The sequence below is a fragment of the Balearica regulorum genome, chromosome 8 (assembly GCF_011004875.1).
Source record: "Balearica regulorum gibbericeps isolate bBalReg1 chromosome 8, bBalReg1.pri, whole genome shotgun sequence".
In the NCBI taxonomy this organism is placed as follows: Eukaryota; Metazoa; Chordata; class Aves; order Gruiformes; family Gruidae; genus Balearica; species Balearica regulorum.
The window spans coordinates 32,239,076-32,265,796 of record NC_046191.1 but is presented as its reverse complement, the minus strand read 5'-3'; the positions used below and the strand labels follow the sequence as shown (position 1 = coordinate 32,265,796).

Below are 26,721 nucleotides of genomic sequence, written 5' to 3'. Positions count from 1 at the left end.
CACGTTACTCAGAGGCATCTCCGTATCCAGTGAAGCTATTGACTTCCAAGTAGTACAAGCAGCTACTATATTTTATATTTCAAAGGCTTGATGGTTTTCCTCTGTCCTCAGCCAGCTCCAGCCAGGTCTTTAATGCCTATCTTCTGGGAAAGAAGTGTTCTGCTCCTTTAATACAGCACCTCTTTAAATTTGTGGAGTCTGTGCTTTGGGCAGCGGACTGCCCAGAGATCCAATTTAACACCATCTTTCAGCAGGGGGAGGGAAATAGGGCACAAGTTATTCCACAGATCATTCAGCGTAGAAAACTCAACCTCTTAACAGCGAGTTAAAAGTTAACTGAGGACCTCTCCTGCTCTGAATAGAGATCACAGCGATCAGGTCCTATCACCAAAAGCATTGTTTCTACCTATCTCGGAGGCAATGCACACAACCATTTCAGGAGGACTGAAGTCCCCAAACAGCATTAGTTGCTTGGCTCGCTGATCCCCTTCCCACCATACGTAAAGATCTCTTCGATGTGACTATCTCATTTAAGTTCCCCATCATTCCTGGCTGGCAAGGTGTGTAGAGTCACACGGACATGGGCAAGAGGATGCACTTTATTGCTTTTTGCTCTACTTTCTTTCCTCATTTGCTTTTTGTCAGGCGATGCGTACCAAACCACACATTTGAACTATATAACCTCGCTTAAAAACAAAAACGTAACTGAATTATAGTACAAATTCTCTGCAGTTCATGCAACGTGCGCTATCATATGGACCTCTCTAATTCTTAATGCTACTCATCATGCTGATAGTTTTTATTTCTGTTCAATATATGCATGGTTTTATTCTGAATCATTGCATGTCTTGGTGTGTTATATCCACTCTACTCTTTTTGAAAGTCAACAGAAGTCCTAAGCTAAAAAACACGTAACAGAACAGAGAGAACTCCGAAGACAATGACAACCTAAGATGAAGAGACAACTGTGTCACACCTCGACACAAAAACATGCAGAAGTGAGAAACAGCACCAGGCAATCGTGTTTATATGATGCAAGGAAGAGCAAAAAGAATTGCTTATAGGAGGAGATAGAGGGTCAAGTAAGTTTCTCCTTACAACTCCCTTATCAGACAATTAAGAGAGGCATGGCATCCTATTTCTGGAAACACAGGCTGAAGTCCATCTAACTCAGACATTTGGCTAGAATATCTGACCTCTTCTGGACTTTATTCTTCTGTTACTTGCGATCACAAGCTTTCTGACTGACTGAAAGCAGGGAGAACAGTGAAAAGCAAGCTACTAAACATGAAAAGCTAAGGTGGGTCCTGATACTAAAAAAAAAACCAAACCCCACAAAAAGTTTAGAGTCGTGCATGATGGGCGTTTTTCTAAGCTCACAAAACCTTTGATGGCTTACACATAACTCTAAGGTCCTAACTGTCTCTGTATTTTCAAAGTTACAAAATTACAGTACTTTTGTTTAAACTGTGCATTATTACTGAATGCAGTTTTAAAGAAAAGGGCAATAATAATAAAGGGGAAAGAAAAGGGCAATAAAAAGCCCAAAGACATTTTGTATTAGATATAATTAAGTCAGATCCCTGTTGAAAAATAATAATTTTTTTGTCCACTCCAGCGGCCCAAAAATGATAGGAACGATGCTTAAGTGAACAGGAGAAAATCCCCATGGCAGAATGGAACCTTAGAAGGCATGTTTCCGAACATAGCTGAACTAATCTTGGGTCAGTAACAACTATATGTCATTGCAACAAGTGTGAGAAGTAACTGCTGGCTCAGCCCCAGGATTTGGAAACACAAGGGGAGGTTTATAGCTTCCACCAGTCTCTCACATGAGACTGTGCCACGAGTGTGCTCAAGTCCTAGCGCAGGGCTTGCAGGTTCTGAGCTACAGGAACACTGGGTGGAATACTAAAATAGTTTTTAAAAAATAATTTATATACATCAGACATTTTCCTTCACAAAAATATATCACAAGTCTATGCTACAGGTACAAAAGTACAAATTCAACATAGACAGTAGTAAACCTGTGGGCTTACAGTACATCACATATTATATTACAGTACATCACATAATATTCCTCCCATACATACCCTAAGACTTTGCAAAAAACCCCTCTCTCTTTAAAAACTCCAGGAGATATTTAAAGAGCCATAAATTCTTCTACAGTTGTTTTTAACTTCTGTAGCTGTGCGTGTGTGTGTGCTTTAAATTGCATCCCCATTTCTAATGCCCCAAATGGATTTTTACAGCATCCGAACCATCACAACAGCAGTCTGACAAATGCAGAAGATCTCTGGCCACAGACCACGGGCTTCCCCACAAGATGTTTTTCCCCTGAGAAACAGAGATTTAATGGCGAGAACTAACATGGCTCTACTGTTTCTTCCCCTTATTTCTCCAAGTCGTATAAATCTGAGAGCACAATTATATCGTGTGTCTGTTCTATGAGAAAAGAGGGTAAATGCAATTATATTGGAATTATCCCAGACAAGAGAAAACCTGAACTACTAGAACTACGTGTTTCACAACAGGACTACAAAGCCAACCTCTTTTCCAGATACCATTAATCATATCTAAGAGACAAGTAGCCAGAGCAACCAAGAGCAATGGAAATTTTTCAGGCAGGAAACTGAATTCACATTTATACAGGATCTGTTAAAACACGTATACCCGACAAATTACTTTGTTGACAACCTCATTGTTGAGCTTTCTATAAGTAAGTAGTTGGGTAGCAGGTATCAAATTCAGACATAACAGGTATCTTATGAGGGTCAAAGGATCAAAATCAGCCGTGCCAGCTATATTCATGAAAATTATGTCAGATAAACTCATCCAAAGTTGTGCTAGCACAGGAATAGGACCCCAGACTCCATCCATTTGTCAGTCCCTGGGCTGTGCAAAGCCATTACATGGCAATTACGTGCCAAGGAGGAAGGCAGCATTGATGCAGCAGGAAGCAACTGGGCAAGGGTGTGTACGATAAACTATGTGTGTGTCAGCAGGAAAATTATAAAACAAACGTGCTCCTACTAAATGCTCTTTCACTTGCACGCTCCCCTCCAAGCATAACAAAAAAATGGATGCATTTTGCCCAAAGCCTGAGTGACCCTGATATCAAGATTATTTTCACCCCTTCTCTCTCCATCTCATAATCAAGCTCCTTTGGGTCTCTGAAAAAGCAAGTTGAGGGCTTAATCCCAACATGATTTATACTGGTGAAATTATCTTCCTCATCCCCAAAATAAATCCTTACTCTATTTTGCAGGAAGGGTACTGCTTTAGCTCATATTTTATGGCTGGACTGACTGAGATAGGGGGAGGTCAAACAGCGTGCCCAAAGCTGGAAGAGACCCTCGAGTTCATTTTGGATGGGAGTGTGGGAACCCGCTGGCTGCCTATTATTGCCTACATAATACTGCCGCCTTGGTGCTTGCGACCAAATTTTAACTACCAGCTGTTCTTTGAGGAATTCTCATGGCAAAGTGGGAGAAAAAAAACATTGATAGCTCTCTGTTACGCTGGCCAGGAGAACAGAGCTCCCATGTGGAGTCTCACGGGGCAAGAGGAACAGCCCAAATCACCAGAGCTTGTAGCTTTCTGTCCTTGCTAAGCACTACAAAAATAATTAAAAATGAACAAGCGATAACATTTTGTTACTAAGTAAAGCCTTTGAGAATCCTGTATCATTTACAGACATTAATTAAGCTCTCCATTTCTTCTGCAGTCAAGCAAGCATAATTCATTGTGTTTTCAGAGACAGCTATTGAAACGCTCACAGCCAAGGAGCTTTTACCAATTTCTACTCTGGTGGTTAAACAAAACAGTTTCCGCACGGATGACAGAAGGCAAAGCGACCCCACTGTCTAACCACTCCATTCAGACGACAAAGGACAGGAAGGTGTTCAATTAATGGCACATTTCTGGACTGGGGATATTTGAACCTTTTTAAGCCAGACTCGAAACTCCCCTATCCCAACACACAAGCCTGGAGGTAAGCAGTGCGAAGGGCAGGCCCGATATTGTAGAATAGAACGCGATTTGAATCGACACTCTGCCTGAATTGCAGGAATGAAAATACTGCAGTGTATTTCTCAGTCTTGATTGGACCGTGTATCTCATGATAGAAAAATTAAATGTTTTTCTTCCGTCTCAAAATAAAAGGAAACTAAAGGCTGCTTCTTCAATTACACCTTGAGAAACCAGTGCGCTGATTACCCTAAATTTGTCTATCTCAGCTTCTACTAGTTAAGAAAAATTCATAGAAAAACAATCTTCAGTAATACTGACAAGAATCAAGCATTGCCACACACTGTAATTAAATATAACAACGCAGCTACATTTTAGTGCCACGATGTATGCAACCCACAGATCATACAGATGCCAAAGTACAAATGCTGATGACCTAAGGCACATTTTACACCCAATGTCTAAAGATAAAATGCAGTTTTAGATGATGCTAGGAGGATAACCAAACCACTTTTTCCCCATTTAAACTGCATTTCAAAACAGCTTTGCTATTTTTCTTGCAAGTTAGGATGACTTTAGAATTTAAATTTCACTCTAAAAGCAACACTGTAAATCATAGGGGCACTAATGGACACACATTGCCTGAAACAACCTCAGCTTTGGTCTGCAGACACTGTCGTAATGCACAATAAAATCAGTCCTAATAATCATTTACTGCTATAGATAAGGAAGGGGAAACAAACACTCCCTGTGTGTTTCATCAACAAAATATTGGCCTAAATGCATTCAGCTCATGTTTAATTCTGAGACAATTTCCCTGATGGAAAGATCTCTGAGTTATATTATTGGATATGTTATGAGACGGTTGATATTTAGCCTTTACACAAGCTTGTTTAAGCAAGCAAACAGTGCTGTGAATTTTCAAAGGAAACAACAGCTATGCTGCCCACATCCTCCCCCAATACCAAATCCTGACTGGAGCTCACTGTACAGTGCAAAACCACACTTACGTCCTGAGTACTCTTTTGGATTTGGAGGAATTCTGGCTTCCAACTTCTTCACAGCTTGAGGTCTCCAGGCTTCCATACCTGAAAAATGAGATGGGTGTTTAGAGGAACCTCTACTGAATAAAAGCAAAATCCCAAATAGCCTAATTCATACACAATTATCATAAACAACTAGAAAGCGTTTCCAGCTCAAACTACAAATATGGAATCTAACAGTTGGGCAAATTAAGGAGCTTGAAAATTATTTCATTTAGGAGGAAAAAAATCCTAAAGAGACAGCCAGTATCTCCCAACCTAATTTGTTAATTTATACAAAGCAGCCTGCACACAGGAGGCATCAACCAGAACAGTTTCTCTGCTCATAGCTCCAAGAGCCTTTCCTCTGCCTGTTTTCACCCCATCCTTTCCCAGAGCGCTATTCCAGCGTGCAACCAGGCTGTGACACAACCGCTTTCTCCCATACAGCTTCTGTTTCTCTAGTATTTGTTGTTCCTTCTAACTCCAAGCGGGATTTCACACAAAGTTTTCTAGGTGGCAAGTGTCCACTTGTGCCAAAACCACGGACACTGTTGTCGCGAGTGGGAACGGCCCGTGGCACTGGGAAAATGCCAGTGGGAAAGAGGAAACCATGGGCACAACTCCAACAGCACAAAGCAAAATCTCTTACCTACATAGGCAAGGCATGTGCCTTGAAGGCAGGATTATGCATTTCATTTTCAATGGGAGTGCCTACTGTTTCAGATATACAGCTCCATAAAGAATTTCATACTTCCTTAAAGGCAGCTTTAACGAAGGCAGACAATTACTCACAGTCTGGAATAAGACAAGGTGATTTTACACATTCTGTGCTCAACTAATTGTGTTGGGCACCTGCAATTAATCTGAATAGTTAGGAGAACAAGTGCATCTTTAACTGTACGTGCTACAACATGCTGGTAACATCAGATAAAGAAAATATAGGAGGCTGTCGCTTTGTGTCCAGAAGGTTCAGGTCAGAACTGTAACAAATTCATGCAAAATTTTATTTTAATTTTATCCAAAAGGATAAAAATAAGAGGTGGTAGTTTTATGCTCCTCTAGAGTATCAGTCCAAGGCTTCATACGTACGAATCCCAGATCTGTACAGAAAGTCAGCTAGGGCAACCGAATTCAAATCCACTCTAGATCCGCTAGATTGTAAAGAACATGTTTCAGTACCACCATCCACCACCCCCATATTGACATTCTGCCTTACCATGGCTCACAACCTCAGAGCCCCACAATACTTTAAAATAAGAACTTAAGTTTCAGCAATCTTATGACCAGAGCTTAATGTTGGACAATTCCACTGTGGACGGGGAAGCTGGGGCAGAGCCTGAGGGTTTGCATACATTCCAGTGCACTGCAAAGCAAACCCAAACTAATACAGGCAAACAAGTAATCCCTCCCATAGCGGCAGCGTAGCCACAGTTGTAACGAGGTCAGCTTGGGCTTACTTAGCCTTGAGAGTACTGCGGTAAGGCCACTTGCATTATCTCAAACAGCTCATTTAAAAGCAGATTTTGTATCTCCAACTACATGGCAGATAGACATAACAAAAAATTATTTGCTCCAGTTGTTACTGCATATCTGTGACAAAGCTGAGCACAAAACCATGACTGCTTGACCCCAGTAGCTTAGTCTGACTAATAAACTATCATTCAACCTATGTTCTCACATCAGTGATGAAGACTGGAAATCTCAGCATTTTATCTGTCCAGGAAAAAAAACCCAAACCACATGCATAAAAACTTGCAGACTTATGTTTTAAAACAAGGCCCAAATTCTTCTCAGTTATCCTGAGAGAGTCCTGCTGGTCCTATAAGACGGCAGAAGTATGAGAGGAGGTTTTAAGGACTCCTTAAAACAGAAAGGGTCCTTAGCGGTACATACAGGATAACCCATTTTGCCATTGCGATTTCACAGAGCTAATCCAAACATCTAAAGAAAAATATGCTTAGCTAAACTGACGACGGGGTAAGAATCCACTTCTAAACACGCTGAGTAACACCTCGATCCTCAGTGGGCACACTGAATCCCAGCAGGACCATTCACAGAGGAGCCACTGCTTGGTACCAGGAGGGCTGTCCATCTTGCTCTGAAATTTTTTGGTGCATCAATGGCCTCTGTGCTTTCTCCTATATTCTCCCAAGCAATTTCACACCCTGCCCGTGCCCCTTTTATTGGGATCCAGCACTACTGAAGCTGTAAAACTGAACAGATACCTTCTTTCTGACTCTCGGCTATACCCAAATTCACCACTTAACCCTACCTGGCCTCTCTCAGCTCTCAGTCATACCCTAAATGCTCACTACTAGCCTTTGCAATTCAAAGTGAACGTGTTGTCTGAAAAGTGGATTCGTTGCCTGGTGTGCCATAAGCCAATTTTCACACGCAGAGGAGAGATACTGCTTTTTATTCAAGCCTGGGTGTTCGGTGGATTTCCACAAATCAAGCACACCTAACTCCGCTTCTTTTGTCATATTTATACACAAAAGTTACAAATTAGTACACTCCCAATTACAATGATTGGTTCGTATTTCTTCGCCTCGTACGCAAACTAGAACACATGCTCAGTTCTAGTGTAGGGGGCTCATGGGTCCGTGGTCGTGGAGACCGTGGCCCAAATTACCGTTCCCCTAGTTTCTCAATATTTCTGGCACTTCCAGACAGTTCTTCAGGGTCTGTTGATCAGACTAATGATTTCTTCTACCTCTTAACAATCACGTCTTAATTGATACATTATTTGGGTGAATAGTAACTAACATAATGGCAGAACTGTACAATAGCCTTCCTTAGCAGTACCTAGCAACTATTTGCAAAATTATCTGTGACATTCCTAACTATGGAACTATGAAGAACTGTCTGTAACTTCTTAGCTATAGAATCATGATTAACTCTTAACTTCGATGCTGGATATCAAACGCAATTAACTATTTGAGGTACTTCCCACTGCTTTACTGCAGAACAAATAAATTCAGACAATAAACCAGAGATGCCTTAAGAACACTACTGCCAAACGCCTCGGTGAATTCCATCACTTTGCTAAGCTGAAGTGTAAAGTTTAACCTATTTTTATATGATTTAACTCTATCAGTTTCAATGTTTGCTCTTGCAGACCTGTAAGATTGTCCTGCTTTTCCAAATACTAGGGAACATACCATCTTACCAAAAAGACACAAAAAGACCATGGGAGGGGGAGATTTGGAGAACTCCGCTGATGCCTTCTCAGTGGAGATTGCCCAGGACAGAATCAAGATATGCTGCTGATATAACGTACGTTACATGCTACGATGGCTGCTCCTGTCCTGTTGCTAAAGGGAGAGGATTTCACTCTCCACTGCCATCTGCTAGGTAAAATGACTACAAAGCATCTTAGCCAATAGACAAAAGATGTTTTTCTCTCTGCTGGGAGAAATACGCAAAGAAAGCTTCAGGTTTTGGATAAAAATTAGATTTTTATATTCATTTTCCAAAACTTGCAATTCTTAGAGCAAAATCTATTGAGGTGACTCTCAATATCACTCTCCTAGTACTGTATGAAATATAACACATGTATTTGCAGAATATTAGGCATTTGCATTTAAATCCCACCAGCGATACGCGCTGATTTTTAGAATATAAATCCATCACACGATAATAAAGAGCAGGCAATTTTCTGTACAAAACTGGAGTATATAACTCTCCGTTATATTGCCAGATGTAAACCTCTGCCTATCTCTCAATGCAAGAGCTCTGCGTGAACAACTGGTCATTAAATACGGGTTAGGAGGAGTTAATGATATATCTGATATAAAGAACAGCGTTTCTGCAGACTTCCACTGCTCTGTTCTCACCAGCTCCTGGACAAAGAGCCATTCACTACCCAGCCTTGTATGAATGCTTTGCATACAAAAAGAGACATGAGAAACAAAAGGATCCTGTAGCCCACAGAACTTTTCAGCCTTGCTTGGCGTTTGGAAAGTTATAGACTCCACTCAAAGGGACTGACTAAGCAAATGAGACCAGAATGTAATGGGTAGTACTGAATATTTAAATACTGAAAAATAAAGGAGAAAATGCACCCCTGCATCTCTGCTAAGAAGGAAAGGGAAGAAGAGGGAGGAAAATACTCTTTGAATGATTCAGAAATAATAAGAAAAGGTGGTTCTCTGCAAAAGCCCTAAAGAAATCCCTAAATAAGGCTTAAAAGCATCCAAACTAGCGACTGGAAGTGCAGACGCTTAGCAAGAATTGTAAGGTGTTTTGAATTATACACACGTAGAATCACAGAAATGGAGTTGCTTCTTCAGTTGAGGAGACAAACCACCCGGTATACAGGAAAACAACAGAGGAAATAATAGATGCTACAGCAACAACAGCGAGCCAAATGCTCTATAAAGCTAGTCCCTAAAACCATAGTCTGCTACAAAGGACCCATTCCTTCAATGTCCCCTCTCTTTCTTTATTTCCCTCTCCATTTACCCTCTATCGAGCCATCCTCCAGCAGAAAAAGTGAACTGAAAACATAAACCCAACTTGTTATTTGCTGTCATTACCCAGCTCTGGCTCTCCCATCAAACAGTCTCCATTCCCTTCTCTGTAAACATCTTGAGATAGGGACCGGTTGCTACTTTAGATGCGACTGTGCCAAGCACAGCATGGCCCTGGTTTTAAGCTCTGTTGCAAGGAACACTATTACCATGACAAAATAAAATACGTAAGAGGAACTTGGCCCGGTTCTGCTCTCATCTGGACAGCTAAACATCTTTGGCTTCCATCACACTTGCGAGCAGTTAATTCCACAGCGGGCCCAGCGACACTGGGGATACCAAAGGATCTCTGCGGAGGCATCGTGCTCTACTCCTGCACCCAGGGGCAGGAGGAACTGGTCTCCTTTTCCTCTCTCCAGGAACTTCCATCAAGGGTTTTCACATCAAAATGCCAACAAGATTTTTTTTTATTTATTTTATTTTAAATCTCCCTACCCACTTCTACCAAACAAAGAGAAAACAGCAGAATGTATAGTGTTAAAGACTTGGCAGGGTTTCAAAGCTGTCTGCTGCATTTAGATGCCAAACTTCCGTGAATACTAAAGGGATGCGGATGTCCAATTACTCTTAAACAGCTTTGAAAATACAAGTCATCCCCCTCACTTTTCAACATACCAGCTTATGCCCAAGATTTTGTTTAGTTTGACTTCTACTCTATGTTAAAAGAAAACCTTTATAGGCTGAATCGAGCCAAAAGAATGAATAAGGGCTCCAGTCTCAAATTTAATAAAAAGCAAAAGCTTAGTCTGAAGTCTGGGGCGGGGGGGGGGGGGGGGGGGGAGGAGAACAGATTTATTCACAATCTCCAAGAAGTGTTAAAAGTTACTCATCGAGCAAATAGCACATCTCTGATTTTACTAAGGACCGAAGTTATCAAAGAGCCCAATTTAAAGTCCGTTACAATAAGTAGCATAGGGCTAAAAATCCAGTAAGTATCTTCTGACTGAAACATGGGGAACTGCATCAGTCTTAAAATATTCTGAGTGGTACATTAACAATTTAAATCTTTTCATATGCCTTGTTCAATACTTGGTGCAACTCCCCTCACTGCTCTGGACGTATCGTAGGGCCGAACTGCCTTTAGAAACATTCCTCTCTGCCCCATTTGTGCATTTCTGTGATAACAAAATACCAGCACGAGCCATGGGAGTCAAAACCACCACAAGCCATGGGAGTCAAAACCACCACAGGGACTCGCAGCATGCAACTGTGCGATTCCTGCCATGACATAACCGAAGCCACACACGCTGGCTTTGGGAAGATTTCCTCCCGCTTTCCGACGTCACGCGAAGAGGAGTAAAGGCAGCGTAAGCAACGTGCGTGTCCCTTCGGTCCATCCTACTGTGCCAGGAGAGAGAAAAGACTACCAACTCCTCCACAGCCATGCAGGAAATTAAGATTACAGCGTGCAGTCCAGAAAGGCCTCCTAGGAGCTACTGAGGGCTGCAGAACCTCACACGTTCACAGGGCAGATCACAGACTAAGGCCCAAGCCAGGAAAAAGGTTTCACCCAGAAGAGTTCACAATACCTCACCACAGCACAGACTGATTTAACAAAAGCACACATTATTCAAACCTTTTAAAAATTCTTTTTTTTTTTTCCTGCCCTAACACTTCAGTTTCTTTTAAGTACAGCATCTGCTTTTTTATTTGCCTCTGTCACTCAGGGAAAAGCATCTCCCCTTTTTTTGGACAGAATAAGTGTTCCACGCCCCAAATTCAGTTAATGTTTGCACTGCTTGGACAGGATACTCTGCAGACAACAGGTATCCCCAAACTCTTAGGGTACAATATATCCAGATTTCCCAGGACGCTTTCCCAAGTGTCCCAGGACTCTCTTTGTCTAATCTGGATTTGTATAGGTCTAACGCATACATCAGACAATTCTGCAGCAATCACAGTGAGTTGCCCGAGTTGTCACAAATCACAGTGTATTCACAGCAAATCCAACATAAACTGAATGCACTGGACTTGAGGGCGGATCTGGCTTCCACACGTAAATTTTGGAGGAAGTTTGTCAATGTGTACGTTCCTACAAAAACATTCGTCCTACAACTGGGAGATGCAGATGCTGTTCCCTCCTACTCTACGTCAAGGAGCTGCTCACCTGTAAAAAGCTGGAAGGGCCTTTTTTGATCTGGCCACATCGCTGTTTTCCCTCGGACCAAAGAACAAGAGCTGAGCATCACCATTCATGATTGCTCCCTTACTCCACAATCCTGCTCTGTCACCAAGAATAAGAAACAGAGCTCAAGCTCTTCACACAAAACTAAAATTGACAACTAATGCCAAAATCTCACTTGTTTTTTTTTTTAAGAGATTGCCCTTTTCATTGCTTTTTTACTTCACTGAAAAACAAGAGACAAGTACTTATAAAACATAGATTATACACCGACACCCTTTAGTGTCTGTACTGTTACAATTAACATGTATCACTAACAAGAAAGTCGCAAAACTCTCTGCTACTTACTCTACATTAACATAGAGATGAAAACTAAGCTGGTTAAATTCAATTACTATCCATTTATTTTTTTATTTTTCCTTATAAGGTCTGCTTTTCTTCACAAGTCCATATTCCACAGCTGCATGTAAATCATTCTTTTATAGCTTAAATTTCATTTATATTTTGTCCCGAGCCATAAAATTCTAGATTATCCATGATATTCAAAAAGCCAAGAGAAACATCCACAGATTCTTAAACACTACACTCCTAAGATTTGTGAGAGGGGAAGGAAGTGGTGACCTCCTAGGATTTCCTCTGGATTCTATCATTTATTATAAAAGGCTGGGGATATGTTGACAAGGTCAGGCAGCCTATGTGCCCTTCCTCTGAAAGCGACGTTATAACTTGCTCCGAGAGGTACACAAGCCAGTAAGATCAGAATTGGGCTCAGAAAAGAAAATTCTGTTCTATGGAGACTTTTCCCCTGTGTGTTCTTGCCCTCTCCTGACATTTTCACCTCATTAAAGCAGCATCAGAGCAGGAGGCAGGACTGACTTCCGTAGAGCCACGTACACTCCCCGACTTGCTGCTGCTCTAAACAACCAGACTACCCAAACTTACCTGAGACATTGCTATAAGTATCATTTAGGCTATTTGTTTGAAGCAAAACCGCAGTATCCGAACCTCCCTTATTCTCCCTTCCCACCCTCAAAGCCAACCACAAGAGGATGTCCCTCCTTAAAGCAGAGCTTCTACCATGCCAGCACGTTCGCAAAAACCAACGGGACAGGAACTCGGTCTCTTCAAGACCACAAGGACACAGTAGTGCACAAGTCTGGCCCAAGAGCCTTCCCCTCAATCAGCAGCCAATGATGCAGTGAATAACAAGAGAAGAAAATAGAAGAGGACATCTATTTTCCTGTTCTTTCCTGCTTGAATGCTCGGATGAAATCCGTTCTAAACTGGCTATGCACAAAGTTCAAAGCTGACTTAGTCCTGTTTGCTCTATTTCTTTTCCAAGCAAGGCCAGTTTTCCCTCCTCTGACACACTCCTGAGAAAATGCAAGAAAGACTCCCAAGTCAGACTCGCCACTTCTTTTGTGCTGCAATCCAATTGTAATATTACAGATGTAATTCCTAGATATGAAAATATTAAGAACTTAATTGCAGAGTTAACTGAGCTAAATTGCACCAGTCATACAATTTACAGAACCCTTTACTGCATGGAGTTGGCATTTTCACAGGAGCCCAAGGAGTTTAGGCGTCTTATGACCAATGATTCTCAGAGAATCAGTAATTACTTTCTTCAGGCTGTTTTGAAAATCCTATCATTAATATCTGCATTAAAGAAAACAATACAGAAGTAGAAACAAAAGCCCATGATTTATGAACTTCACAAAGACCTTGTGTTCTTCCCCCCTCAAATTCCTGATCTTTTGAGTATCTGATTTTATAACTTCAAGGTTTCATTAATTTTGTACGTTTCTATTTTTAGGTTGCTATGATCCTTTTCGCTAGGGGAAAACAGAACCGCTTATCTAGAGGACTCTGCAAACTTCACTGCAAAAGCAAGATTCCCAAATGACTTTTTCATCATCCTTAAAATAGTGCAGCCTAACAGAGCTCACACGTTTTAATGGCTAGTGATGAAATGCCACAAAACAATCAGAATTGTAACAAGGCTAATTGACTGTAAGATGGACTGCTGTTTCTGTGGATTACCCCTTTGGTCCCAGCCTCAAATCTAAAATGCTTCAATCCTCATTTACAGAGATATTTAATTATTTCAGTAGTCATTGAAGGGCTGAATTGACAGTTCTGGAGAATGACATCCCTATTAAGTGCAAAGAGGGAAAAGCACGAGCAGGGACACCGCAGCTGAACGTGTCTTCCCATACGTCGGCCCATCCAGACCTCCAGCAGCATCCACAGTTTGGCTTCTTGGGCAGAAGCACCTGGAGCACCCATTGAATCCAGCCAGGTGAAGCGACCAAGAGGAAAAGATCCAGACACTTGCACATGAAATAATAACCCATTCCACACAAAGGGTTGTGTGCACAAAGTCCTCTGCACAGCACGCAGGAGGACAAAGCCCTTTCCTAGTCCTGCCCAGGGGCTTTGCACGGACAAAGAGCCAACACACCACCAAGGACCCAAGGCAGTGTCCCAGCACCAAGCACTTTTCTCCAAAAACACCCCTTTAGTGATCGCCCACCTTAACAGATTTGATAGTAGATTCTAAACTTGCTGGTCAGATACATGGAATCTTTTATAATTATACCAATTAAATAAGCACAATATACAAATTGCTCTTTGCATAACAGTCTTCTGCCTCCTGAGGACAGCAAAAAAAACCCAGATATGGATATGCGAAAATACGGATACAGGAAAACCCAGGTCAAATTCCAAAACTGTCACTATGAGTCAAACCCTTACTTAGGAGGAGCGTACTGAGGCAAAGCGTATCTGCATCATAGTCTATTCCTCTCACTGATTTTCTTTATCACCTCTTGACAGTAGAGGGTCTTCAGGGTGGGGGCTGTTGCAAACAGTTCTAGGCATGTTTGTACAGTGACTTGTAAAATGAGGTCACAGTCTCAGGTGGGACTTTTATTTACATTAGTGAAGTACCTCACTAAGCGAAATAAGAATGGAAACTAGTAAAAATCAAAACTACATTGAACTGGGTGGGGAACGCTCATATATCCTGTTTAAATGCCCAGAAAGCATCTTTATGTATGTACTTTAAGAGAAAATAAGTTGTCTTATGACAACTTAAAAGCCTTTAATTGAAATGTGAGATGTGTACCGTCAGGTTTAGAGCCAACTTTGACTGACTCAAGTTATTTGAGCTACTTGCAAGTTCTCATTGATTACAGAAAGACAATTTCCCCAGATACAATATTAATACCAATTAATACATAAGAACCCCGAAAGAGCAGGCTGGCAACCCACCAACACAGAGCAACAAGAACTGTGCTGTTAGGTGAATGATATTTAAAATAGCCATTGTGGACAAAGCATCCTTGCGAAGGCTACTATCTTATTTATTCCAACCTATCTTGTTAAAAGAAAGGTTTTATCTTTATAAAAGTAAGTAAAATGAATCATACATGAAGCATTACTAGCTAAAAGTGACAACGTACACACATACAACTATTGGTTTCTCCTAGAAATTTGTGGCTCTTTGGCAATTCACACGCTTAGGAAGCAAGAGATTCTCATGACACACTGTCACTTTGCAATTCAGCTCCTCTTTAAGGTTACTCGAATCCACACAAACCTGGTGTCCTTTCATATTTTATACACATGTTCAAAACATAGAATCCAAAACTGAGGGTACAGAAAGACTTACTTAATTCCTCAACATTTTTATATTCTTGTATATACGCACTGACAATTTTTATTGCTCCTCATGTTCTGTGTCAGAATTGGTACGGACTCAGAGGTAAAGCTCACAGTAGTAAATCTAACTGTACAATCTGCTCCTTCCTCATCTGCACTTGAGTAACCACAGTCAGTATTACAATCACAGCAGGCCTGGCAGCTAGGCATTTCAACATCATTGTTAATTGAGCCACATAACATACCTACAAAGCAAGTATTATTATACTGCTTTTCAAATACAAAAGAAAAGCACAGATAACTTACCCATGCCTTGTTCCTCATCTACCTAGTGGAGAGCCAAAATTAAAATCTAGGAGTTCTTACACTACTCCTCTAATTACTATATGCCAGAATAACTGTTTCTGTACATCGCTTGATTTTGAAAATGCAATAAATATGATACTCCCAAAATAAGATCACCTCTGACCCAGTCATGTCTCAGTTAGAATTTAGGGTGAGAAAACTAATGTTGCGGGTTCTAAGCATTTATACAGGCATATCAGCCGTGATTTAACAGTCTTACCATAAAAGTTATTCTCGTAACATTAAGCGGTTCTTGTGCTGTCTGCAAAAATTTATGACTGCATGTTCATGTGAAGTAATAGAAGGGGATAGTGAATTCTTTCTTATGTTTGTACAATCCCTGTTTCAAATCAGCAGCCCCCAAACAGGAGAGTTAGGTCTGAAAATATCAGTATCCAGCAAAACACAGGAATCTATTCTAGGTATGACTTTGCAGCCCATGCATTCTGGGGTGTTTTCCTTTTTTGGGTGGAAGCTGTATTAATTTTCTTGTGTCGGTCCCAGTTTGGTTCCTTGACAGTCAGACATGGCATGCTTTCCCTACCTGGTGACTACGCCTTAATGAGAGTTGGGATATGGGCAGCACGCATTTCCACATTTTATGTTTACGAATTTTGCAGTATTCTTGACATCTGTCCATCGGGTTATTAAGTCCATGTCCACTAAAAGTAATGGAAGAAATTCCTGACAACATCCCCCTATCATGGCTCAGTTTCCATGACATTCTGGCTCTTACCTGTCAAGGAGAAGTTCCAGTACTTTCTGAGTAGAAGCAAAGGCCCTGTATGTTGAGAGAAAGATACTGATGTAGGTAAAATCATTATCCCCAAAAGCTGTCAGAAGGTTCTCCACAAGTTTCTCCAAAGTTCCAGCTTTTATTGTCCTGATCTTGCACGTTTCATACTGGCTGACGGTATGTTCTGGAGGTAACTGGTCCCCTTCAACCTACAAAGTTGAAACAAAAACAAAACACAAAAATCAGACAGAAGCCAGATCCCCGGCACAGCTTTCACAGTGAAACACAGATTAAATTCCATCTTTTCACAGGAAAAAAGTCCATCTTTAGTTACTAAACAATGTCATCAATTTTGGCTCTCCAAACACCAAATGCTGTATCAAATAATAGAGTTTTTTAGTAAGTTTATCTTTAAGACATTTCCCTGACGTGCTCCACAAAATATTTTATAGTCTGACTGCTATTGAGTCATCTCATGATCCCATCATACATTATTATCTAAAAGAAAATCCATTATCCCATGAAGAAGAATATTACCGGAGGGAACAATGGTGGTAACTCAGTGTCTCACTTAACTTCTGAATAAACATGAAAACTGACCACAACTTTAGCATCAGCCCATGCGATTCCCTTGCTGAAAATACCAACTCCGGGTTGCCGCACAGAACCCAAGGTCATGAACGCATTTGGATGCGAAACATTTCATGATACTTTTGCAAGGAGGGTGTCAAAGTCATCCTGCAAACATGCCATTATAACATTTCAATTTTCTCTTATAGTTTCCGTTTGGCACAATATTTGTCAACAAATCTAGGGTTTGGTGTTGGGTGTGTGTTTTACCTTGATTGCAATAACATGACATGCGTAATCACTATTTAATCACTATAATGACGTATCACCAGCACTAATAAAGTTCCAGTAACAAAAGTGTCATTTTCCTTGAGAGAAAGAAATGGCTTGAGCCCGTTCAAGTGTCTGCAACCATGAGCGAAAAGAAAAACCCTGTCAAAACTCCCCAGACATCACTATGATTTATGTAAATAAACTACTGGAAGGTCATCTGAAAGAATGAAATATCTTTTTGAAGTATAGTGTTACTTTTATTCACATTTACTGAGTTTAGAAAGTATTTTAAGGGAAGCCTTGTATCTAGCTAGCAGTAATGAGATCATACAAAAAAAAAAATCAGGCTAACACAAAATATTTCACACCTGTAGAAAAAAAAATTCTTCAATCTTTTTAGGCTAGATTAAATATATCAGTAGAAAAATACTACAGGAGATAAACTTGTACTGGGCATGAACACACAACAGTCTAGCTTAGTCTTTGCATCATCAGTTCTGCAATCTCAGGCTACAAACTAACGAGTTCAACCCATTTGCATTGCAGCATTATCCCACTGCAGATTTCCTCCTCACGTGCGCACTCACGGCAAGCTTGCAACTGGGACTGCTGTGACGGTTCTCTTCTGAATCACAACCCTCCCCTCCTGGGTAACAGCTTCTGCTGTATCACGATACCAGACAGTAATAGTATATCGTTCGGTCAGATTTTCCCAGCCTTAGAGTAATATTTTATAATTTAACAGCTCTTCTGGGTTTTGAATATTGAGTCAGTATTTATACAGATTAAGAGACTCCCCTAAGTAACAATACAATCCATATTTTGGGTTTCTCCATGGTTTCTTGATAATACGTCTCAAATTCATCCTGACGAAACAGCATCACTTTGACCAGAAGTAATGCTCCAGAAATTGCTACTGAGGTGTGAGTTAGAAACAAGAAGGCTAACAAAATTCCAACACAATACCTTGGTACTAGACCGAGGACACAAAGACTGCACATTAATGACTTACAGTCACTACCAACTCTGGCTTGGTATACTGACAAAACACAAAGAAAAAGAATTAATCTATTCACAAAATGATCAGGAACAGATAACCTACCCGCTTCGTATTTAAAAGCAATGGAAGGTAGTGACGTATTTATAATAGATAGCCCTTTTTGTTTTAAACAATATAGATGTCTTTAAGGTTATTCTAAAGCTCTGCTACTCTTGCACGAGGACATCTCATTTCCCAGCTTGACGAGATCCAACAAACTCGTGTTGTTACATCAAAATATTACCTGCTGTATTAAAAAAAAAAACCAAAAAAAACCCCAAACAAACCAGACTAGACAGGGAAAGAAAAAATAGGAATAACAGCAGTACCCTACAATGTTCTGGACTTTCTAACAAGAAGCGGGCCCTGACACAGGTTTTTTGGCAGAAAAGTGCCTCTGTGTCTACGGGAAGACCTGGAAGAGCCAGGAGCATCTTGCAGGATCACAACACGGGGACCTGTCAGCTGACAGTAAAAAGTACCGACCCAGTGGGTAAGCAGAGCTCCTAGGAAACCTGCAGCCACATCCCAACTGCAAAATGGCACCGTTTCACGTTGGGTTTAAGTCACTAAAATAAGCTGTTCCCTGAGGCCCTTTTCTGCCCACCTGCTACAGCAAACCGGGCTGGGAAAGCGGTCTGGCCAAAGCCGAGCCCTTCGCTTCCCTCAGCGGGGTCAGGTTTAACCCAGACAAGTTGCCCAACCTCGTTCACCTCACGGCTGCAGAAAGACGCGGGCAGAGACACGGAAAATAAGCTTGGGCGCAAGCTGTAAGACAATTTCCAGAAGGCCTGCAGGTTTACATCTGTTCAAACAGCCTGGGGTCTCGTGTCACGAACCCATTAATGCCTTTTATAACTAGACGCGGCAATGCACGGTACTACTGCACCAAACCCCAGTTACCCCAGCACAACCCCACGGGGAATGAAGGGGATTACTCCGGAGCAACCTGCAAAATTTCGTTCCACGGATCTTACGGCTGGTTTAAAGGTGTAAAATTTGCTATGTACATGACTTGAAGGGGTATATAGAATTATATATGACACCACCATTACAGAAACAGTAAAAGGATAGGTCATTACCACCACTATATATCTCCTCCATTCAATTTTTTCCTAAGCAAAACTTGCTTGGAAAAAAAAAAAAATTTTACATTTTCTTGCTGACTTTCCATCTTACAATTAAAATATACTTTTGAAAATAACTAGTTACACAATACAACCGCTTTCAAACAGGGAAGACATTCTGCACCACCGTATTTAACTCTTCATTTTCTAGCCAGCAGATTCCCCAACTCCACAGTGTATTGACTTATGCCATGTTCTACTCAGTGTGTGTAAAAACCTCTCATTCACTGATGTGACTGTGTACCAAACAAGGGCAGAATCTGCTTCCAAGATTGATACATGCACAAAATTTTCCGTTAATTGCAACATTGCAACTTCCCCAAGACATCATGTTGGGAGAATGTTAAAAAAAACCAAACCCAAACACAAAGCAAAACAAAAAACAACCCCAAACCCTGAAAATCCAAAACTGAGTTTGTCAGCAAAACATTAAACTGCTAGAAATCATTTTAAGAGACTTTTAGGCATTGTTTGTGTTTGTATTATTTTAGCAATTCTGCCTGTAAGTTTAAAAGGAAAAAGGACTTGGCAGAGCAGCTCAATAACAGACTTTCAGAGTAAGACATTGTGGGCTGAGTTAGCATGCTAACAGGAAACCACCCAGTCTGGATTTAATCAAGAGGCCATCTCTTCTCTGACATAACCAGGCTACCCAAAGGCAAAAGAGTTTTTGCGTTTGCTTTTGTGTCGTCTGCTCAGAGGAATACTAGATCTACTGCTATTAAAAGATGCTCCTAAAGCTCTTTGCGAGTTTTGACAGCGGCACCTGGTGATTGCTGTTACGCGGTATCAATTAAAGCCACCAGAAGTTTTGCGGTGGTTTGTGCATCAAAATGATAAAAAAAAGGCTCTCCAGCTTCTTCCGTTCCTCTCCTTCGGTGTGTCCAGTAGTCTAACAAAGGTACCAGACCCCGACATCTCCGGGCTCCAGTAAGCTTTTCTGGTCCTCTACAAGGCTAAAAATAAACAAATATGGCATTTTATAGTCTGATGTATTTTATGTTTTTTAAAGAGTCTCATTTTGATTTTTCAGGCAATGGATTACAGTCTCCACAACCTGCAAGTGTAATTGATGAGCAAATGGCTCCTACCAGATAGACAGCATCTTTCAAAAGCAAACGTAGAAAGATTGAACTGATGTATATTCCTGCAAGTCCTTATTTTTTCAGGCTGCGCAGGCACTGATCTAGTGTAATTCCAACATCTTTACTAATCCTCGGCAACGCTGTACCTTCAGAGGGGCCCACTCTCTTTTAAGGCGATCATCTTACAGCTATACAGCACAAAACATTACCCACGTATACAGTTCTTGCTGAAACAGGAGAGCTCCACGCAGAGTAAAAAACATTCAGGCTAAAAAGTTCCTTCAAACACAAACTGACTCCAAAACCAGCTGCAGATGCCCACGACTGAGGGAGCTACAATTTGGTTCCAAGCTGGTTACAATTAAGGTCCCAACCTTGCCCCGCGCAGGCTGGCTCCTGACCCCCCCCACACACAATCTCACTACGTCGTGGAAGTGCACGATAGCCACACGCACAATTGCAGGATGAGGAAAAGATACGGAGTATCAGCGCGATATCCAACAAACATCATCTCCCTGCAACAGCCACCAACACAGGGCTTGAGTAAGCAGCTCCTAAGTTACAAGCGGCTTGTTACTGCCATAGCTTGTTGCTAGGTGTGTAAAAGCAACACTCCTTTATGAACCTGGTGAGACACCACGTGCAACCTTTGATACCACGATCTCCATTTCCCGTCAGTCCTTCTCTGCAAGAGCTGGCCGGGATACACTGACGTCTCGCCATTTTGCCTACCGATGACAGGAAAATAAAGTAGAACCTGCATGCGCCCCCAAATTGCCAGGTATTTCACTCAGTTTACGAGCTAAAATACAGATCTGGATTCCACAGCCTCATGGGCCAAAGGTACAAACGCTACCTGTTAACCTTCAGTGGGATTATAAATTAATTATAAACTCCACCATCTCCTAAGGTAATGATACATCCTACCGAGAGGGAGTAGAGACTCAAGGTAAAAAAATAGTTCAAATTCTGAACAGTACAAAAATAGGTTGCTGCTCAAATAAAGACATACAGAAGTGTAGTCATTATTTCAGAAATATCACTGGAAACAATCGCTTTTACCACAAAAAAAACCCTACTGGTCTGCAAAGTTTTTTCCAATGCAAATATTATCTGTTGAGATTCTGAAAGCAAGAATCATGGAATGAAATCAATGTAATTGTTTTTCATTAGGCAAACTGGAAAAAAAAAATCGAAAGAAAACAACAGGGATGAACAATAAATAAATGAGATATCAAATATTCTTCAGGCTTAGTCATTTAAAACGTTACCACTTTACTAAAGATGTTTTATTTAGAAATTCTGCAAAATTATTTGCAAGAGCGCCTAACTAGTGTCTCAAACTCCATTTGTACTGATTTTGACAGATTTTTAAATGCTTTTGACTTTCCTTGAAACTTGCAGCTTTTCCAGATGGGGAGTTTTCCACTCTACCTATTTTTATTAACTGACTGGACAGACACCCTATGCTGGAACAAAACTGCCTAAATTGCAGTAACTTACAAGTTAACTAAAAATAAGGTACTCTAATCAAGAATTACTGTTTCATTTCACTGTTTGCCTAAATGTGAATCAGCTTTAACCTTCTGAAAGTAAGAATAAGATGCTTTTTGTGATTTTGCCCTTATTTTTCTGATATTGCTTCCTTATACACAGGTTCTCTAGCATAAGCCTTCGATATCTACAATCATCCCTGGGAAAAAAATAAAAGTAAAAATAATAATCACAGAATGATTAAGCTTCAAAAGCTCCAGAAACACAAACGTCCATAACACCAGTCTGAAAGAAGAAAAACCTAAGGCATCCTTCATTTAACATGCAGTCACACATCACTTCAAAGAAGTAGCAAGATGAAACAGAAAAGTTGCTTGAAGAACAACGGGATTCCGTGGCAAAACCACATGCAACTTCCAGAACACGTCTTCAAGAGGCTCCGTAAGACTCCTACTCATTTTAGTCAAGTATTTTTGTGAAGAACAACTTATTTGACATAGCATTTCCTTCCACCAGAGACCTTAATGAACTTTATAATTAAGCCTGCTCCTCTTAAAAGGAAGAAAGCAAGATTGTCCCATACGCGTATTGACAGATAAAACCCACGGCAGCTGACAATCATGCCGAACTGACTCAAACTTGTACACATCCATGCTTCCTCTTGCAGGCAGTTCTGCAATGCCAGTAGTATTTACGAGCCTTGCATCCCACCATTCTCCTCTCTGTCCTTGCCCTTCACGCTGTAGAACTGTCAGCCTGGAAAACTGCTTGCATGAGATAAGACTCTGAATCTGAAGCAGAATTTCCAGTCTAGGAAAGCGTGGCTCGAAATGCAGGATTTGGGCGGCCAGATCTCTTGCAGCCAGCAGACACCAGGCAGCGTAGATGCTTGCCTTTGCAAGAGCAGCTGCTTTTATTGTACAGTGCATTTGGAAATAAAATGAACATAGAGCTCTTCGCAGAGCTCTCTCCCCTTCACTAACTCCCATTTCCCCGTTTGGGATGCTGCTGAAAATCAGAATTCTGCATGTTGACTGCACCAAAAACTCGGAAGCCAAAATAACTTTATGAGCTCTTTCCTATGATCTGGCAGCTAGGGGTATTCCTGGATTTCCAAAGCTCCACCCTTTTCCTTTCCTTTCTTACCACATAAATAACCTCTCTTGGCAGCAACCCAGAGTTTCCAGCACCAATTAATTCCATGATGATTATACAAAAGGCATTCTCATTTTCTCGTATCCTTAGAGCTCACAGCCTGGCTGGTATCTGTCTGAAGAGCTGGCAAACAGTAACAAAAGCAGTGGGTCAGATTTAGAGGTTTAAAAAAAAAAAGAAGAAAAAGAAAAAAAAATAAAGCCTCTTACAAATGCTGTTGCTCAGTTAGAACCCTTTCACTCAGGCACCTTGCAGCTACTTAAAGCCACTCTGCGGAAAATAAGAAACAACATGCATACCATGGGGCTGAGCTGTGCATTCTCACACCTTCTGAAGTTATGCAAATTTAGACTCATTTGGGTGTCAGTGAGTTATGTGCCACTAGTTCTAAATGAATCAAAGCAAAAGCAAAGAACCCTAATTTACACATCACCTCTCGCTGCATGCATCTAAAGGAGTTTAAGCGAGCGCATTAAGGAATTGAATCTTCAAAGAGGTCTACGTTCAAATGGCATTGTCCAGCTCTTACAAATGGTGGAACTTATTCAGCCATGGGAACATGTAAAATCCCCCGCGGAATTTGGCCCACTTCTTAGAAGCATGTGAGCAGCAAAGGAACGTAGCCATAATATTCAGCAATAATCAAGTCCTCCGAGAGGTTCGCTATGCAGCGTACCAGCTTTTTAAAGAGACCACAAATTGCCCAAAAAGCTTAGCCCTAAATCTCCATCTCTAGCTATCTTGTATGGTTTATGCACTTAAGTTCTCATTGCTTCCTACCTACAAAAAGGTTCCTTCTCATCCTCTCACCTCTCTCGCTAGAAGACCTTTTAACAAAAATCGAGACAAGCCCTCCCACTCTCTTCTCATCTGACTTACTGTCTTCATTGAGTTAAGCAAACCTGAAACACTGGATTACTTAAACCCTTTTCATTTTTGTTTGTCATGTTTCACAGTTGTACAGTTCACCACAATCTCGTTCTCTCTTAAGCATGCCAGGGACATATTATTTTCCTAATACGTCAGTATGTATAAATATTCCTTGTGGTGGTTTTGATCGGACATCGAAGCTTAGCAAGTTCCTAATTTAAAATAGAAAAGCAAGAAAAAGAAACCAGTAAGTCAAGTAAGATTTGTAGTCATGTGCATCTTACATTGTTTGAGGAATAGCTGTCATCAAATGACATTTACTAGAAACGCTCTTCTAACCCAGCAAACAATGTGTCCCATATCAAATATCTTTCCAAAGCCCTTCTGTTTTAGAGGAGAATTATGTCCGTACAACTCAGCATCCTCCTCTCTTCAGCGCCTAGGAACACCAAAATGTCCAATCACCAAACCCAGCAGTAAATAAATACTCAAAATAATAAGCAGCTAAGTGAGCAGGGCACCAGAACGAAGGCAAGGAAATAGGTGTTATTGCCCATTTTGGTAGTAAAATCAGCCCATTTTGTAAAATAGTTTGACTTCTGGAGACAAAGGAAGCGTTACATAGTGTCTCCATGAGGGAAGAGCTCTACATAGAGTCTTTGGACTTGCATAAAATAGTCAGTGATTAACTGTCAAAACTAATAAAAGCTTTTACAGGTATGGATTATAGAGGGTCCCTAAGAGAGGGAAAAAGGCAGCTGGGACACTTCCCCTGTGCCTCAGAAACAGTAAATAGTAATTACTGTTTCTGCTAACAACCCTTATCTTAACTTCTCTTCCTCTTCTGCTTCCAGTCTGTCCTGGAAATATGTAGGTGCCAAAGCCTGCTTACAGCTCCCAGTCTGAGTTACGTACTGGGAACCAGAAAGGAGAAAGGAAAGGGTGGTGAGCAGGGAAAAGTAGTACAAAAGGTGGCAAACAGCTGAAATATTTCACTTGATTCTGCAACGGCTTTCAGTAATGCTGACTATAGATTACAACGATAGGTATACTGCGCCTTCCATCCGAGGAATACTTAGAGGTTTAAGTTCACAGCACAGAAAATACTGTATTTACACACAGAGTGCAAGCCTCAATTATGGTTATCTGAAAACACAGCATAATCGAGCAGCGTGTTGCTACTGTTCACCATCCCAGAAGTTAATATCCGTATCTATAAAATGTTAAGACAAATCAGATTACACAGCCAAATACGCGTTTGGCCACCACTAAAGTTAGCCAAAACTACTGGCCACTTTTTGCAAGAAGTGCGACTATTTTCTCCACTCGCAGATTTTAACTAATTTCAAAAATTTTAGCTGCACAAAGCAAAACGTCTGTTAATTGCGGATGGTGGGGAGTTCGGCTTTTCAGGTGACAGCCTTGCAGGAAGAAGGGTCCCTTCTGAGAGAGCCTCGAAGGCGGCTCAAGAGATTCTCAGCACCCAGGAAATTCAGGCCATGGTAATATTAGCCCTGGGTAGAGCCATATGCAAGACCTCTGTGTGCCTCGGTTTCTCCAGCTATGGAAGGGCAGATTAACACTGACCTCCTTTATGAAGCACTTCACAGTCCCTAAATGACAAGCACACTATAAAACTAAGCAGTACTGTTTCTACACCGAGTCCACGTAGCAGATGTAGAAAATCACCAACCCAACCCAGTTTTGTTGCAATCACCAGACGTCGGAAGCTAGAAATGGCAACTGAAAACATGACAAACCCATGCATTCAACTCAAAAGGCCAGAACCCAGCTCAGATCTTCGTAAGGTCTACCGGGAGCTTGAAAACAACCCATCTCTTACCAAAATGAAAACTTCTCCCCAGCAGCTCCTCACCCATTTTACAGTCTTTGGAGGGGTCACCCGCCAGTGTCACACAATACCAGTCAGTCTAGATCTTAATATAGGGTTGAGACACCGGAGTGTTTGACAGAAGAGACCTTCATGTGGCCTTAGCTTTTGTGCTGTTACTGAGTGATTGCAGAACACTGTCACGAGCCAACAACTAAGGGCACAGCAAGCGAGTAGTACAAACCCAGGTATGAACAAATACTTTGAAAAAAAGAATACTGTCAAAAATCATTGTGATATTTTTGTTAAACTACATGACACACTGATATGCACTGTAAGCAGCCAGGCTGAATACACGTGAAGGAATTCACTTATTAGCGTGTGAATCTCCTACAGAAGAGCGAACAAAACTCTGAAAGCACAGCATAAATGGCTAAGGCCGTGTCAACTTCCCAACTTTAAGAGCATTTCTAACAAACATGAACATGCATGGCTAATAACCTACCTTCCTCGCATCGATAGGTTACGCAGCTTAGGCTAAATTACTGCCCTAAAAGTATATATTAATCCCTTTTTGTCCTTTCATAACTCCTTTTGTATGCAAATATTAAAGAACTTTATACAGGGCAGACTGTATAAGCTAGTAGAAGTCAGGTTACCTGATTCGATGACGCGATGATACCGTGGTCTCTACGCAGAATACCTTCTCCTATTTTAAACTAATCTAGATTTCAAAGGCCTACAACGTTGGACCTTTCTCCCCATGTCACCCACATCAATATCCTCCCAGACAAAAAATACAGCTACTGAAGGCATTGTCCAAGCCCATAAATAGCTCGCAGTCTACCTTAAAATCGAAAGCCTTGTCCTTCAAGTCTTTGT

General features: G+C 41.1%; 1 protein-coding gene across 1 annotated transcript in view; it reads right to left on the bottom strand.

Moving 5' to 3' along the window:
• RGL1 (ral guanine nucleotide dissociation stimulator like 1) overlaps nt 1-26,721 on the bottom strand; it is a 79,816-nt gene that overhangs the window by 34,386 nt on the left and 18,709 nt on the right. Inside the window, exons 3-4 of the mRNA XM_075760535.1 lie at nt 16,396-16,604; nt 4,980-5,057 (exon numbers count right to left, since the gene is read on the bottom strand). Coding sequence (XP_075616650.1) covers nt 4,980-5,057; nt 16,396-16,604 — 287 coding nt within the window. The remainder of the gene's footprint in view (nt 1-4,979; nt 5,058-16,395; nt 16,605-26,721) is intronic.